The sequence below is a fragment of the Lissotriton helveticus genome, chromosome 4_2 (genome assembly GCF_964261635.1).
Source record: "Lissotriton helveticus chromosome 4_2, aLisHel1.1, whole genome shotgun sequence".
NCBI classification, from domain to species: Eukaryota; Metazoa; Chordata; class Amphibia; order Caudata; family Salamandridae; genus Lissotriton; species Lissotriton helveticus.
In genome coordinates, this window is record NC_136064.1 from 95655497 (window position 1) to 95672950 (window position 17454).

General features: G+C 45.5%; 1 protein-coding gene across 4 annotated transcripts in view; it reads right to left on the reverse strand.

The window, feature by feature from the left end:
* The window catches only part of TEX11 (testis expressed 11), an 853291-nt gene that overhangs the window by 392413 nt on the left and 443424 nt on the right, over window positions 1-17454 (reverse strand). For all 4 annotated transcript variants that reach the window (XM_078640006.1, XM_078640005.1, XM_078640008.1 and 1 more), the window contains one exon: window positions 13407-13488. In XM_078640006.1, the coding sequence (XP_078496132.1) occupies window positions 13407-13488 (82 nt within the window). The remainder of the gene's footprint in view (window positions 1-13406; window positions 13489-17454) is intronic.

Sequence of the window (17454 nt, forward strand, 5' to 3'; positions counted from 1 at the left end):
TTAGAATCATCTTCATCCTGGACCTGAGGAGCTTTGCCACTACCTTTGGAATGAGAGGGAGGGGAGGAAAGGCGTATGCAAACGTCCCTGACAAGCTTATCAAAAGTGCATTCCCCCTCGTTTCTGGTTGGTAGAACCTGGATGCGAAGGCGTGGCATTTTTTGTTTTCGTCGTCTGCGAAGAGGTCGATGGAGGGATGACCCCACTGTCGAAAAATGTCTGCCACCACGTTGTTGTGAAGCACCCAGTCTTCTTGTTCTTGGAAGTGACGACTGAGCAAGTCCGCTCGAACATTCTGCTCTCCTGGCAGATGGACTGCCGTGATCGATAGGTTCCTGGCCAGTAGCCAGTGCCAAATCGCTTGGGCTTCGAGAGACAGAGGACGAGAACGTGTTCCACCTTGTTTGTTTAAATAGTACATGGTGGTTGTGTTGTCCGTTTGAATTCAAATTGAGTCTGATTGTATGGCAGGTTGAAAAGCCTTGAGAGCCAAGTGAACTGCTCTCAGCTTGAGCATGTTGATATGATTGGTTTGCTCTTTAGGTGGCCATCTTCCCTGTGTCTGAAGGGGGCCTAGATATGCGCCCCAACCCTGGAGAGAAGCGTCTGTGATCAGGGATTGCACTGGCAGAGGCTGAGGAAAAGGAACACCCACCGTGAGATTCTGTGGATGCATCCACCAGAGGATGGACTTCTTCGCACTGGAAGATAGTGTAATCCGATCGTTCCACTGCCCTGATGCTTGATTCCACTTGTCCTCTAGGTCTTGCTGAAGTGTCCTCATCCTCAACCTGGCATTGGGAATGAGGAAGATGCAGGAGGCCATTGAGCCCAGCAGAGATGCCACCTGTCGTACTGAAGGCTGAGAAGCTTGAAGAATGGTGTTGCCTTTCACTGTCATTGATGACAGTCTGTCCGACTAAGGACACACTTTTAATAATAATAATAATAATAATAAGGCATTTATAAAGCGCCTGGCTGCACAAAGAACAGTGTGTCCCCGCGCTAATTGCTGATAGATTTCAAGAGGCAGATATTAGAAAGCCTTGGGGGGGTTTACATGATAGGGAACATAAAAGTTTTAAGATTTCCCCGGAATCTTAATTCAGATGGTTCCATCCGAAGATGAAGCGGGAGAGCATTCCACTGTTTGGAGGCTAGGTACCTAAAGTTCAAGTTCAGAAATTTGTATAGCGCACTACTCACCCAGAGGGTCTCAAGGCGCTTGAGGGAGGGGAGGGGGGGAACTTATTTATCGAATATCCAAGTTTTAAGTTGCTTTCTGAAGGAGAGGTGGTTTTGTGTAAGGCGGAGGTGGGTGGGGAGAGAATTCCAGGTTTTGGCCGCTAAGTAGGAGAAGGATCTTCCCCCCATGGTGGATCTGTTGATGCGCGGAATAGCAGCGAGGGCCTGATTGGACGAACGTAGTTGGCGGGTGGGGGAGTAAAAGGACAGGAGCGTGTTTAGGCATTCGGGTCCAAGGTCGTAGAGGGCTTTGTGTGCGTGGGTGAGGAGTCAGAACGTTATCCTCTTGTTGACGGGGAGCCAGTGGAGGTCTTTCAGGTGACCGGAAATGTGAGTCTGGCGGGGAATGTTAAGTATGAGTCTGGCTGAGGCGTTTTGGATGCGTTGGAGTTTTTTCTGTAGTTTGGCTGTGGTTCCGGCGTAGAGGGTGTTGCCGTGATCCAGTCGGCTTGTGACTAGTGCGTGGGTGACCGTTTTTCTTGTTTCGGTGGGTATCCAACGGAATATTTTTTTGAGCATACGTAGGATGTTGAAGCATGATGAGGAAACGGCATTGACTTGTCTGGTCATCGAGAGGGATGAGTCCAGGATGAAGCCCAGGTTACGTGCGTGGTCCGTTGGTTTGGGTGCGTTTCCCAGGGCCGGTGGTCCCAAGCAGAGGGGGATGAGCCTAAGATTAGGACTTCCGTTTTGTCTGAGTTCAGTTTTGGACGGCTGTCCTTCATCCATTCGGCAACATCTTTCATTCCTTCGTGTAAGTTGGTTTTGGCGGTGTTTGGGTCTTTGGTGAGGGAGAGGATCAGCTGGGTGTCGTCGGCGTAGGAGATGATGTTGAGGTTGTGTTGGCGCGCAATGGATGCGAGGGGACTCATGTATACGTTGAAGAGGGTGGGACTGAGTGATGATCCTTGAGGTACGCCGCAAATTACTTCGGTGGCTTCTGATCTAAAAGGGGGGAGTCGGACTCTCTGTGTTCTTCCGGCGAGGAACGAGATGATCCAGTCCAGTGCTTTTCCTTGTATTCCGACGTTGTTGAGGCGTTGTATGAGGGTGCTATGACAGACTGTCGAAGGCTGCGGAGTGGTCAAGTAGGATGAGGGCAACCGTTTCTCCGTTGTCCAGAAGTGTTCGAATGTCGTCTGTTGCTGCGATGAGTGCGGTTTCGGTGCTGTGTTTGGCTCGGAAACCGGACAGTGAGGGGTCGAGGGATTTGTTGGATTCGAGGAAGGCGGCGAGCTGATTGTTGACGGCTTTCTCAATGACTTTGGCAGGGAATGGGAGGAGTGAGATGGGACGGTAGTTCTTAAGTTCAGTGGGGTCTGCTGTGGGTTTCTTCAGAAGGGCGCTGAGTTCGGCGTGTTTCCAGCTTTCCGGGAAGGTGGCGGAGTTGAGGGAGGAGTTGATGACGTCTCGGAGATGGGGGGCGATGATGGAGTTTGCTTTGTTGAAAATGTGGTGGGGACATGGGTCGGTGGGCGATCCTGAGTGGATGGTGTTCATCAGCCGGATGGTGTCTTCAGAGGTGATTGGGTTCCAGGCGCAAAGGTTGTTAGAGGGGGGATTTGGTTCAGGGGTGGGTGGAGTGGACTGGTCTCCGGGCTGGTTTTCAAAGCTGTTATGTATGTCGGCGATTTTGTTGTGGAAGAAAGAGGCTAGGGAGTCGCAGAGGTCTTGGGATGGGGTGATGTCGTTGGTGCCGACGGTGGGGTTGGTAAATTCTTTGACGATGTTGAATAGTTCCTTGCTGTTGTGGCCGTTGTTGTCAAGTCGATCTTTGAATGCTGATTTCTTGGTGGATCGAATCAGTTGGTGGTGTTTGCGGGTGGCGTTCTTGAAGGTGTTCAGGTTATCGGTGGTTGGGTTTTTTCTCCAGGCTTTTTTAAGGGTACGACAAAACTTCTTGGATTTCTTAAGGTCATCGTTGAACCAGGGGGCTTTTTTGTTACTTTTCGTGATTTGATGGTTTTTCAAGGGTGCACGTTCATCGGCGCTGTGGGTGATCCATTGTGTGAGGTTGGTGGCAGCCTGGTTTGGGTCCGATGAATTGGCAGGAGGGTTTTTGTGAAGCAAAGTGAAGAGATGGTCGGTGGTGATTTTGTTCCAGTTTCTTCGGGGAATAGGTTGTGGGAGATTGTGGGTTGAAGTGAACGCAGCTCTGGTCCGTCCAGTGGAGAGCTGTGGTGTGGTTGAAGGAGATGTGCTTGCTGGAGGTGAAGATTGGGTCGAGCGTGTGCCCGGCATAGTGGGTGGGAGTGTCAACAAGTTGTATTAGTCCGAGATTGGCCAGGTTGTCCAGGAGGGTGGTGGTGTTGCTGTCATTTATCTTTTCCAGGTGGAAGTTGAGGTCTCCCAGTAGAATGTAGTCTTTAGATGAGAGGGCGTGTGGGCTGATGAAGTCGGTGATGTCTTCACTGAATTGAGTGCGGGGTCCTGGTGGTCTATAGATGAGGGTTCCTCTGAGTGTGGTTTTGGGGTCGGTGTGGATCTGGAAGTGAAGGTGTTCGGCGGCTGCGAGGTTATCGTCTGAGCTGGTCGTGATGCGGATGGAATTTTTATGTACGATGGCGATGCCTCCTCCTGTTTGGTTAGTGCGGTCCTTTCGGATGATCTTGTAGTCATCCGGGATGGCTATGGCGATGTCGGGAGCTGATGAGGCGTTCATCCAGGTTTCTGTAAGGAAGGCGACGTCCGGTGATGTGGTGTCGAGTAGGTTCCAAAGTTCAATGGCGTGTCTGTGGACCGAGCGGGTGTTGAGCAGGATGCACTTAAGGTGGTTAGATTCGGAGCTCTGTTTAGAGTCTGTGTATTTAGTGTGGGTCTTGATGCAGTCGAGTTTGCAGGAGTGGCAGGTGAAAGGTCCGTGGGTGTGTCCAGGGGCGGCTTGGTAGCAGTCTTGGAGGCGGCCGGGGTTGAGTGCCGAGAGGGAAGCAGCATCGTACGTTAAGCGGGTGGAGTGGGATTTGCGAGGACCAGGGGGTTTGGCGCTGGGCGCAGTCCAGGCGCGGACGGGCGTAGAGGGGCTTACCTATGGCGCGCCTGGGGCGCGATCGCTGCCCGTGAACGCTGCGCGCAATGGCTTCTGTCATAGGTGGAGATTGGAGGGGGGAGGGGCGAGGGGGATCAGCTGGGAGGCGGGAGCGGGGTGGAGAGGACGGGCTCCGAGGCACAACAACAACAAAATGGCAGCAAAAGTGAAACTAGAACAGGATGGGGCACAAAGATTATTGATGAGGTCTAAGAATCTGTGATGTAAGCGCTGCTACTATCAATGCACAAAACGAGCAATACAAATTACAGTCAAAGGTCAAAGCTACACAGCGAGCGCTACAAACTGGGATTGCACAGATGAATCAACAATGCTTAAGTGAGGTACAGCGCTATAATTAATTAATTAATCAACAATGCTTAAGTGAGGTACAGCGCTATAATCTGCAGCAGCCAGCAGTTTTTAAATGCGCAGAGCAAAGCAAAGAGTGCAGCCCAACGATACCACAGGAGAGCAGGGAGCGTGGGGAGCGACCGCTACTGAGAGCGTCAGGACGGTCCGCCCATTCTGGCCCTGAAGATACGGGGAAGTTTAAACAGCATCGCACCTGATGATGATCTTTTCCCAGGGCGGATTTGATAGTGGCCCCTAGATAGTGGATTGGCTGTGTGGGTTGAAGGACCGACTTGTCCAGATTGACATGAAGTCCCAGACGGTGGAGTAGATCCAGACACATGAGAAGATGCTTCTGCAGTAGGAGTTAAGAAGAGTCCTTTAGCAGCCAATCGTCCAGATAGAAGTGTAGGCCTTGCCGATGTAAGAAGACGGCTACTACTGCCATGCATTTCGTGAACACCCTTGGCGCTGACTTGAGACCAAAGGGTAAGACTTTGAACTGGTAGTGGTCTTTTCCTATAGTGAACCAAAGGAACTTACGATGGCGTGCCGTGATAGGGATGTGGAAGTATGCATCCTGAAGATCCACTGAGCACATCCAATCGCCTTTTTGTAAGTGTGGAAAAATTTGATGAAGAGACAGCATTCGAAATTTTTCTTTTTTGACAAATTTGTTCAGGAACCGAAGGACTAATATGGGTCTGAACTTTTTTGGCTGGTCTCTTTTCCAGACAAGAAAGTATCTGGAGTAGACTCCATTTCCTCTCTGCAGTGGGGGGACCTCTTCTATTGCTTGCTTTAAGAGAAGGGTGGACACCTCCTGAGGCAGGAGATCCAGATGATGCTGCCTGGATGTTATCGGAGGAGAGTCTTTTGGAGCCATGCAGAAACGTAGCATGTATCCATTGTTTAGTATATTTAGCAACCATTGATCTTTTGTTATCCTGCGCCACTTTTGAGCGTAGTGCTTGATACTTCCTCCCACTAGAGTGCTCAACGCTGCTGGAGGAAGCATTTGCTCATTGCTTCCCTGCTGTCTTAGGGGTGGAGGTGGATTGTTGCTGGTGTCCTCCTCTTCCCCTTGAGGAGCGTCGGCCCTATGAACTGGGATTTCCCCTGCTTGTCTTGTGACCATTGAGGGGTTTGAACCCTCTGTTGGTTTCCTTTCTTGTTATAGGGCCTGAAACGCATCCTGAAATCCTTCTTTTTCTCAAGGCCCACCGCCTTCAGGGTGTCTAATTCCGTTTTCATTCTTCTCATTTCCTCATCTGTATGGGACCCAAACAGAGAGGTACCTGAGAAGGGCAGATTCATTATGCGTTGTTGTGCATCGGCCCTCAGAGCCGTTAGGCGTAACCAGGAGGAATGACGTGCACAAATGCCATGAGCATAGGAGTGGGCTGATAGAGACACGCCATCAGCTGCAGTGCTTATGGCTTGGTTTGATACCAGAGCACCCTTGTGAATGATCTCTGAAAAGTCCTGCTGATCTTCTTTCGGAAGCTTCTCTTTAAAGCGGTCCAAAGAATCCCACAGGGATCTGTCAAATCTCCCTAACAAAGCCGCTGCGTTGGAAACTTGTAGTGTGGAGGCCGCTGAACCGCAGGCTTTCCTCCCCCAAGCATCCTAAGCCTTACTATCATTGTCAGGAGGAACAGAGAAAGAGGATGCCACTGAATGTGTCTTTCTCGCTGCTGCAATGATCACTGATTCAGGAGGAGGATCTGATCTCAGGAAGAAAGGATCCGATGCAGCCGGCTTGTACTTCTTCAGAATTCTTGCAGGAGCCGTTTTGGCGGAGGCCGGTGTTAGAAAAACCTCCATTAACGGTTCGATGACTCCCGGTACCAAAGGGAGCAAAGGCCTTGAAACGGATCTTTGATGCAAAGTCTCAAAGATGATGGATGTCGTCGCTTGGGTAGTGGCCATGTTCAACTTTTGTGCTCCTCTTGTGAGCACATCATGAGACGTATTGATATCATATATAGGAGAAATCCTGCTAGGTGGACTCTCTGTGAGGGTGGGAGAGTAATCCCTCTTTGAAGAATGTGTAGAGGAAGACGACCAAGATGGTGTACGTTGTCTTTTCCGATGGCCATGCGTAGACCTGCGCTCAGAAAATCTGCCCCGGTGCTCTCTAGTGCGAGTGTGAGGTGACTTGTCCACTTCTTGCACCAATCGTTGTAACGGGGATCTATGTAAAGGGCTCGAATATTCAGCCCCCCTTGGCACGGCACCTGCCGACACTGGTTTCCAGAGATGCAGGGGTTGCAGCCACCTGGGAGAGAGATGTATTGAAGGAGTTCTCTGTCTCTCTGGAGAACTTCTTGTAGGAGAACCTACAGGCGCTTCAGAATGCCTGGATGCACTGTGAGAAGATGCCATTGTCTGTGGGGAACTTCTGACAGAATGCGAAGAGGCCCCACAGGATATTGAACGTGACCTCCATCGCGAAGAGCGATGTGACGTCGCCGACGAGGGCCTAGATGTAGATCTGCTTTGTGTCACCATAATGGGGGAGACTAAGGTTGTGGAATGTCTCCTTGACGTCGAATGCCTCGACGTCGAATGGAATCTGGAGCCTCCAGATCTTGCTCTTGAAGGTAAGCGTGTCCGGTTCGACGGAGAAAGCCTCCTCGACGTCGAACTATGCCTCGCCGTCGATCTTTCTGGTCTCGACGTCGAATGTGAAATAGCTCTTCTGGACCTCGACGTCGAACATCGCCTCGACGCCGATGGACGTCGAACGCCGTCTGGATTACGTTGTTGGAGAGGTATGCTTCGACGCCGATCGCTGACCCTGCGATGGCGGAAGGTGACTCGACGTCGACCACCGCCTGGTTGACGTCGATGGAGATTTATGCTTCGACGTCGATCAATAGTGACTCTGCGACGACGGAGCCTGCCTCGACGGCGATGACGGAGACTTGTCTCTCGATGTTGGGCGAGCCCGCACCAACGGAGATCGCTGCCTCGACGCCGATCGTCACCTGGTTCACAACGGTGGAGGCAATGACGTACCTTTGATCCTCGACGACGATCGGTCTTCTCTCGACGGCAAGCCCGCCGGCGATAATCTTCTTGTCGCCGTTTTGACACTGAAGAATGGGTTTGAGGCGCCGAGCCCGATGCCAATGGAGGGCCCACTGGATTCTTACTTGTAGAAGGCCTCTCCTTCCTCTTCTTCTCCTCTTCTCCTCTCTGCTAGTCCACAGATGTGAATCTTCTCCCTGTCCTTCAAAGTTCTTTAAGACAGGTGCTGGCAATGTTGGCAAGTGTGAGGATCATGGTCTGAAGGCAAACACAAAATACAGACCGGATGGGAGTCTGTTTTTGCCTTCTTCTTGCCACAGGAGGGGCAAAGATCAAAAAGGGAAGGTATTTCTGAATGAAAAACAATGCTCAAACCCTCAAAAAATACCTGAAAGGTACTTCAACACTTAAAAAATGTCGAATGAAAAAGGTTTTATCACAAAAAAGAGAGTAATTTTCTGACAAAAATCAGAAAAAAGTAGAGCTGTAGAGACCAGGGGTTCTGTCAGAAGGAGCCGGAAAGAACAACTGACCTAACGGTCACCCCTGAGGCATGATGGGAGCTAGGGGTCATGGCTGCCTTAAAGGCACAGTGCCAGTTTTCAGTTACTGTTTATGTGAGTTAGCTTTTCAGCTTTCTACTCCTTGGTTTCTTCTACAATGCAGCCTATGTGCTCACAATGCTTTCACTTTCCTTGCAGGATTACCATTTCTACTGTATAATAAAGCAGTTTTCAAAGGTTTTCTTTCTCCCTGCTTTTATTGGAAAGTTTTATATGCAAAGATATATATTGCAGCATTGTTCAGCGTTTCCAGAGAGGACTGCATTGTATGTTTTTTTATATACGTATATATACATATATGTATTGCTACATATATATGATATATGTTTTCCAGGGTCCGGTACATGGGCGGGAATATTCATGTGCTTATGACTATTGATGAGGATCCCTTGGAAGAAAATAGGGATCTTCTCATGTACTTTTGCCTAGACCATGTTCCAGTAAATCTCAGGGGAGGAGACAGGATACAAAGGTCGAGATGTCTAGAATCACATTATATGATAGATTTGCAGAGTAGGACCCCCTTGGGTCTCAACAGTAGTGAAGAACTGGCAGTACATTTGGGTTAATGCTCCTGTAATTGTGATTCAGTCGCCTAGTTATTTCCAATTTTTCTGGCATTCAAGGCTTTGGATGTCATTGTCTGTTACAGTGACATTTTGATATGTTTGATAATTTTTTGACATTTTTGAGAATTTTTGATTGAAACTTTTTCGTTTATTTGATTACACATGTGATTTTTTGATATTGAATGAATTGATTGCACTTTGTATCCAGGGCATTTTGAGGATGAGCCCATTCAGAGGGTTATTGTCATACTGTACCGATGTACTGTAAAAAGCATATGCATATGCGGGTCTAAACGAAAGTGTAGCCCATCAGGGGGCGGAATTGGTATCCCTGCAGTCTTATGATCTAAAAGACAGGGGTTTTTGAGAAGCGATATGAATTGCGTGAAGTGATTCACTTTGCAATGTATATTACCCTTTAAATGTAATAATGACCATGAATGTGATTTATACGGGGTTTAAAGCCCATCTGTGGGCGTTATGAATTATTTGGTAAAATACCCGTGTTCGCCAATGGATGCTTTTAACTGATGCAATATTTATTGTATGACGTTATTCTTTCACCATTCTAAGATGGCGGATTCACTCACCTATACATTGGTACACAATTTGATTGGTCAATGGATAGTCACATGCCCGGAAATTGCTAATGTGTTTCATTGTATAAATAAATAATGGCGACGGCGGCGCTTCGTGCAAACATTGACGAAGGCTAAGCGCCAAAACGCGTTTGTGTGCCTGGATTCCAAGTTTGGATGAAACTTGTGGACTCTACCTGTGATGCTGTTGTTCTTATTGGGTACGATTACCCAAGGGATTTGGTATCGTGATATGGCTCAATTCTGCTTTGGTAATAGATATCCCTGATGGGATGACGATATTGAAATTACAAGTACCATAATTAATTAATGATGGAATGTATTTTTTGTGAATATGTTTATACATCTATGAGTGATCATGCGGTGTTTGCCGTTTGAGGACCCAATTTTGAAAGAGAAAACAATCTCCATGAAGGGATGAATTGTAACGGTAACAAATGAATTACTGTGACTAAATGTATCTTTTCTTATTTTAGCTTGCAATTGTGAAAAGCTATATAATGAAATACAAACAGTATATCAATCCAGACGCTGCTGCTCTCATGCTGTTAGCCAGCATAAGAGAAGCACTGGGATTGGATGGAGCGGGTTAGCTAGGCGCTCCTTCACGCCCTGGAGGCCTGTGCTTGTTCTCCACCCTGCTGTCTAGGACATCTCAGGTTGGAGAGCTGCCAATGGCCCATGTCAGGCTGGTCTTCGTAAGACAGCTGGCCAAAATGACATGCGCACTTTGCAGTGTCTAGGCAGCCACTGCTCCAGTCTTTCATGCTGCCATTCAGCAGCAAATGCTCGCCCCACATGTCTCCCGACTCGGGGGCAGGCAGACCGCTGCGGCGTGCCACTGTGAAAAATAAAATGGCAATAACATAATTTCATAGAAATTAGTTTTTTAACACTTAGAATGGCGCACAGGAGGCGGGGGTTTGACACTCCCCTGCCCTCATGAAAAATCCACTGCTAGTCATTCATAGATAATTCAAGTGCTGAACTGCAAATTTACGTTTTGCTATTCTGCTGTCAAAAGAACATTCCCTTACTCCTCAGTTGGTAAATAAAGTTTGAGAATTTTTAGTTGTTTACATCTACAAAGATGTCTGCTCATGGAAAATCTCACTTGTAGAAAATGTGTTTAGCACTTTGTCATGTAAGGCCCATTTATAGACTTCTCATAAGGTCACACTGGAGGAGTGTTGTTGTGCATTCTAAACACCCTAACAGACTCTGGCTATGGGTGACTTCCTGATAGATTGAGTTTCCCGAGACAAGAATTTGGATCTTATGCTTCCCTATTTGTTTGGGTAATATACTGTCCATTTGAACTGGAACAGAGTTTGCCTTGAATGCTGGTAGGAAGGACTTGAGAGCCAATGGAAAGCTCTGAGTTCTTGGAGATTTATGTGGTATATTTGTGATGATACATTCCCTAGAATTGTAGTTGACCCGTGTGCGTTGACCATCGTATTAGAGGGGCATTCATCTCGATCGTATGTATTGGAATACACTAGTGAACGGGGAAACGCACCTGTGTGGCACCATCAAAGAAGGAATGGAGTGCTACTTCGAAATAACTCGTTTATCTTCCCAGCTGCAATAAAACTGCAACTATTGGTATTCCAAGCACTACTGCAGCGGTCTACTGTGTAGATGAGCACGAGGACGCAGTAAATGCAGGATACAATGACTCGGAGAAGAGATTTTATTTCGGACGCCTATAGGTGAATCATTCACAGAAGAGCATGACACTTTTCAATTTAAGCGTTCAACACAGTCGCCAGGTAAAGGGTTGAATTGAGATAAGTGTGGATTTGGCTTGATTGACTTGTAGGCCCAATCGCTTGGGAATATGGATAGTGAGTTGGTAATGATGTGAAGCTCAGATACAGTAAGAAAATCTTTTTCTTTTTAGATGTACTAAGTGTTCATTAACTATTGGCATAAAAAAGGCTGACAAACTAATCACCAGCAAAACAAACTATAACCTGGTATGTATCTAGGTGAAGCATAAAGACAAATGCAATATATTCTAAGCACATTATGTGTGTTCCCTATGACTTTTCAATAGTGGGGTCAAAGATAGAGCATGGAACGATGGAAAATGAATGGAGATAGAACAATGGCCGTTGCAAGGATTTTGGTGTTTTTAACTTCTTTCTTAAGGCATTAGGGCTCATAAGAAGACTACATGAATGGAAGCAAGGTCAGGCAAGAGCAAGGTGGGCTGACTGAAGAGGGGCTCCCCTTCATGGGACAACCATGACCTAAAGCTCTCCTAAGGCAACCTACAGCTGTATATCTTGCTTACTCTCCTTTAACACTCGCGGTTCTTCTCCCCTCATCGCCTTCTCTGCCTTGTTTCGGAGACCTCAGTGGTCAGCAACATCCACTTCCATGATCACCTCACTGTGCTCTTCCTTCCACTGATTTCCCTTTTTTCTTGTGTTCGTAAGTTTCCCCTAGTGGGTTTGCGCAGGCTCGATGGCTGTAGCTCCAGCCGAGTGGTAGAGTTAAGATGGCGGCAGCTACAGAGATTGCCAGGACGGTAATGCTGGATGAATTTCAAAATGCTCTTCATTCCAAACCGGGGCAGGGAACTGCTGATGGCATAAGCAGCACAGCTTGCACACTTAGGTACAGCAGATGCACTACATAGTAGTACAGGACAGTCCCTCTGCTTGTCCTTGCTAGTTCTTATAATCAAAACGTGTTGCAAGGGACTTGCATTTTGGGTAACTTATTTTTAAGAGCCTTTAACTCTGGGGTGGTTAAGCCCAGAGTCTGTAGCCCGAACTTCGGGCCAGGGCACCCTTTGCATTAACCAATGTTCCAAATAGAATCACCTTTGTTTTTGCAAATGAGCCTGTGCGTGCTGTGGAGAAGCCTATCACCAACCATACATCTAAAACCTCATTCAGACAGTAAAGAAAGATCTGGAGACCAAGGTCTGCCCTGTGTGCGGATTTCACAATGACAGTCATTATTGCTGTTGCTCACTATTGTTTAACCAATCAATGGTCCACCATGGTTGACGTGCCAACAACTGATACCTTTAGTTGGCGCATCCAACCCTAAATCAGATGTTCACACGCTTTGTACCTATAAAAACACAAGTGTCAGATGTACTTAAAAACTAGTCACACAAAGCGATCACAAATTGTACCCTTACTATTTATGACCTGTATTTTATTTTGCGAAGGGAGTTATGCACTAACATACCACTTCCCAAAATATGGAGCCAACTGCTCTTACTGGAGCACGGCTAAAGCTGGCTTGCATAGGTCTTGTTCAAAGCTAAAGTAGGCAAAGTGGGCTGTAATGGTACCACAAGCGATTGCCAGTGGTTAGACTACAAATATATGCAAATCTTCATCCTGGTACCGTTTGTGTGTATGATGTAACACCCTAAGTGGCCAAGGGTATGCCCACACCTGGATCCTGTGCTCACTGTGCCAGTGGAGCTAAGCTACACCCCACTGAAGAGGCACAAATGGAACAAACCAGCTGCTTATGTTCTGGCTCAGAGAGGACCTGGCTTGACAGATGGGGCTGGACTATTCCTAGCAGAGCAGGAACTAGGCGGACTGGTACATGGTTGGGTCTAATCTGAGGTGGCATGGTGGGCAACAAAACTGTAGGTTGGGGTGCTGCCCCAAGCAATTGCCAGTGGATACACTATCTGCAAGCATTCTGCCCATCACCTTTTGATAGTTTGATTGAAACATGGCACAAAAATCATCCTTGTAAGACTCCAATTTATCTACTCGTTCAGGCATTTGAATTTCTTAAACAGTAGCGCTATGTACCCAGAAGAGCAATGTATTAGTATATTAGTACATCATAAATTCATAAACACTTTCGCATAAAGATGTGAATCTTCTGACTTTGTGAATTCATTAACAATGTTGAGATTTTTTCTGGACTCTGCTGAACTACTGGGTAGCTCACTTTATAGGTAGTGCCGCTCATCAACCAGAAATACAACCTCCCTTCATGCCGTATCATAGAATAAACTCTGTACCTGCACTGACAACGTCATCTGATGCTCCACCTTTCAGAAGAATTTTAATCTTTAGGTAAAGTCCGGCAGGATGCAAATGCTCCTATGTATAAAAGAATATATATGAGAGTATGCCCACTGCTGTGCAATAGAGAAAACATGGATGCGAAATAAACAGCATTTATAGAGAAATTAGTATGGTAAATTGGGGGAGGAACTAGGGGGAAGAACACAATAGAAACGACATTGATCATTCTGTGTGCAGGAGCTTAATGTCCACATCACAGCAGAGCTTAGGAGACAGACTATTCTCCTTCATTAGAGAGAAAAAACAGGATGATGAAATGCTATGTATACACCAACAGAGCAGATATCAAACAATCTGAGAAGCGAAGGGGGCCAATTTAATAATGCCTGAAGTGTGATCTACAGGTTTGAATATCTATATTTGTAGCCATTGAAAGATATAACACTTACATGACCCAACATGCCAATATATCACTAGTGTTAACATTCGCCCGCACCAAGGGCCATATGTATCATAGTTCCGTTTTGCGAATTCCAAATAGCGATTTTTAAGGAATCGTTATTTAGAATTCGCAAAACGGTATGTATGTACAAAATCGCTTTTTTTTGCGATTCCTTATCATTCCTAATTTGCAATTAGCAAATTGCTAATCGCAAATTACCCATTCATTTCTATGGGCCAGGAGGTCCATAGGAATGAAGGGGCAATTTGCGATTAGCAATTTGCTAATCGCAAATTAGGAATTTTTTCAAGGGTGCAGGGGTGTCACAAGAACACCCTGCTGCACCCCTGAAAATGACATTTGGGGGCATATGGCGCACATACATGCCTTAAGGGCATGTATGAGCGTCATATGGCACCTTTGTTTTTTTTTAAAAAAGCTTTTTTAAAAGAATTCGCAACTTACCACCAACTAGAAGTTGGTGGTAATTTGCGAATCCTTATGGGCATTTTTTGGATATTTTTTCTTTGATACATTGCATTTAAGGAATTGCAAAATTTGCGATTCCTTAAGTGCAATCGCAAAATAAGGAATAGCAAATGTTGCGATTCCTTATTTTGCATCAAACATGTTACATACATACCATTTAGCTAATTAGCATTCGCAAAGGCCGAAATTCGCAGAATCTCGGCCTTTGCGAATGCTAATTAGCTTGATACATATGGCCCAAATGATAACATACAAGTCCGTCCCTGAGTTTGCAGGAGATCATTTTGGAACCGCCGAGGGATGTGGGATAAACATTACCTAGAGAGGAGATGCCGCCCACTTTTTAGATCTCGCCTACCACACCGTTTTTAGCTGTTTGTCGTCAAAAGTCTCTTGCAGACAATACTTTACCAAACAACTGACAATAACTCCGTTCATACCAAAAGCTGGCTTTCTTGAAATTCTCCTTTGCTTAATCAAGGGTTTTCTTTCCTCTTAGTTACGATAAAAACTCTGGGACGCATCGTCCCCCAACTAGGATTTCCACAGAAGGTTCAGGTTGCCATTGCTCTTGTTCTGTCCAAACTCGATTACGCCAATAGCATCTACCACGGATCACCTTTAACAACTATGAAAAGACTACAACGGATTCAGAACTCTGCTGTTAGATCACTCTTACATATAGAGGCCGCAAGCCCGCATCTCCCAAGCCTTGAAAGCCCTACATTGGTTACTGGTTGCCAGAAAATCTACATTCAAAATGCTTTGTATCACCCACAAAGCGATACCTGGAACAGGTCCGCTCTTCATCGGGAATAAAATCCTAAAATACATTTAAAAAAGGAACCTCCGCTTTAGAGTGGCACCTCGCCTCAAACTCCCACCATACAAGAAAAAAACGATGGGTAGCGCATCCTGCTCTGTTCAAGCAGCCAAACTATGGAACTGTTTGATCATAAGATCTGAACATAAGATCCACGGACAACCACCTTATGTTCAGAAGACTACTCAAGAATTGGCTCCTCCCCACATAACCACCATACTCAAACATAAATATACATCCTATCCCTATGTATATAAACATTTATTTGGACTATAGATGTGTACCTACATATGTGTATTGTTTTTTATAAACGTGTATAATAATTATGTTTTTAAAGATATAAATATTCATTAGTTCTGTTAAAAACATGTACATTTTACTTATAGTTACATTATTCTATGTTTAACATGTATAAATAAGTAAATATTTTTATCATAACTATCTACAATTGCTTCACTATTGAATTACAAGAAATACAAATAAATACATTGATTTAAAGTACAACACTTGAAAGTCTGAGTTTATTTAATCTACATATATTACCTTCCTGATGCATATATATACACCTTCCATGTACTTATGTATCTTTATATATATATATATATATATATTACTTTGCTTCTACTTCAGCATATCCCATGCACTACCCTATATCTCACCCACCCTATATCTCTTGCAACATATCCTCTACCTCCATTCTAACTCATCTCAAACCTCATTCTAATACTCTCACCAATGCACTACCCTATTTCTTACCTATACCTCTATCAATATATCCTCTGCCTCCACTCTCTCATTCATCCCAAACCCCATAGCACTACTATGATCCCTAAAATAACCCTTTCTAGTCTTCCTTCCTTGCATCATCTCATACCTCTCTTACTATTCAGATCTCCCAAACAAGCATTTCTAAACCCTTCCCTCTTACTCTCCCCTTCCACCTATCCCTTTACTCATCCCAAACCCCCACCTACTACTATGAACTCCCCCAAAAAAAAAACTTTCTAGGCCCTTCCCTGTTCTATCCCTCCACTATTCCATTTCAATCTAAATAACAGACTAACATGTTCACCACTCAAATTAACTTCATATTTCTCTATACTAATTCCCCACTAATCCAGTTTGGGTTCCTGACTAACGTGCTACTGCCAAAAAGCGCTTCAACGCCTCATCAGGGGTTACAAGCACTATATAAATGCAAACCTTTCCCTTCTTCTATCGCTCCACTATCCTTCTCAATCCAAATAACAGACTAACATATCCACAGCTCAAATTAATTTCATATTTCACTATACTAATTCACCACTAATCCTTTATAGGTTCAGGAGTAGCGTGCTCCTCACCAAAAAAGTGCTTTGACTATCTCGTTGACTTGCGTTTCTTCTCCGCCAGCTTTGCTCTCCCCACCATTCCAAGCCTTTTATTTTTTAAGGCCTCCACTTGCTCAGCCTTATGGGCCTCCTTCGCTCTCTTGCCCCAGGTAGCTCCCTGTTGTTTGGCCACACCTGCGGCATCGTTGCTCTCTTAACCCCTTGCGGTCTATATGTTTTAAATTTGAATGTTTTTTTTTAGAACCGTGCAGCTGCTATTTGCTGCCAGACTGCTCGGCAGAGCTAACATTGCTTTTGCACACTAAAGTGATTTCTTTTTTATTCACCAATCCTAGAGGAATCCACCATCTTTTATCCCTAAATAGAAAAATTAAGCCTGGGTCATTCCATAGGCGCACACATGCATTTATGCACACACATACATCAACATGCACATGACACAGCTGCCAGAACCATGCCTTTCCTCTTTCCTATTTTTGTTGATGCTGCACTGCAATTGTCAAATAGGTGCAAACTATTAGGTTTGCGAGTGCTTCATTACAATGCACATGAGCACTTTTTTACCATGATAAAATATATATTGTTTTACTTTTGTCAACATTCTAGGCAACCTTAATTCCTTGCTGTGACTAGAAAGGCGATTACAGCATTTAGCATCACGTTGAACAGCTTTATCTTGGAGTACGGTCATTATGGGGCATATCTCACAGTGTTTCTTTAGCCTCACAAAGGGTTCAGCAAACACCCATCATATTTCCAAAAACTTATATCAACAAAGTGCCATGTATTTCCTATAGGGCCCACTGTTTTCTCTTTTATGTTAGCCTGACTGCAGACAGTAAATCGCTTTTGCTTTGCACGTGTTACGAAAGAACATGCTTGTTTTTGTGCTAGACAGTTATTTTCCGAGTAGACTGCACATGTTTTATTATTCAGCTCTTCTGCTGGGATTTAGA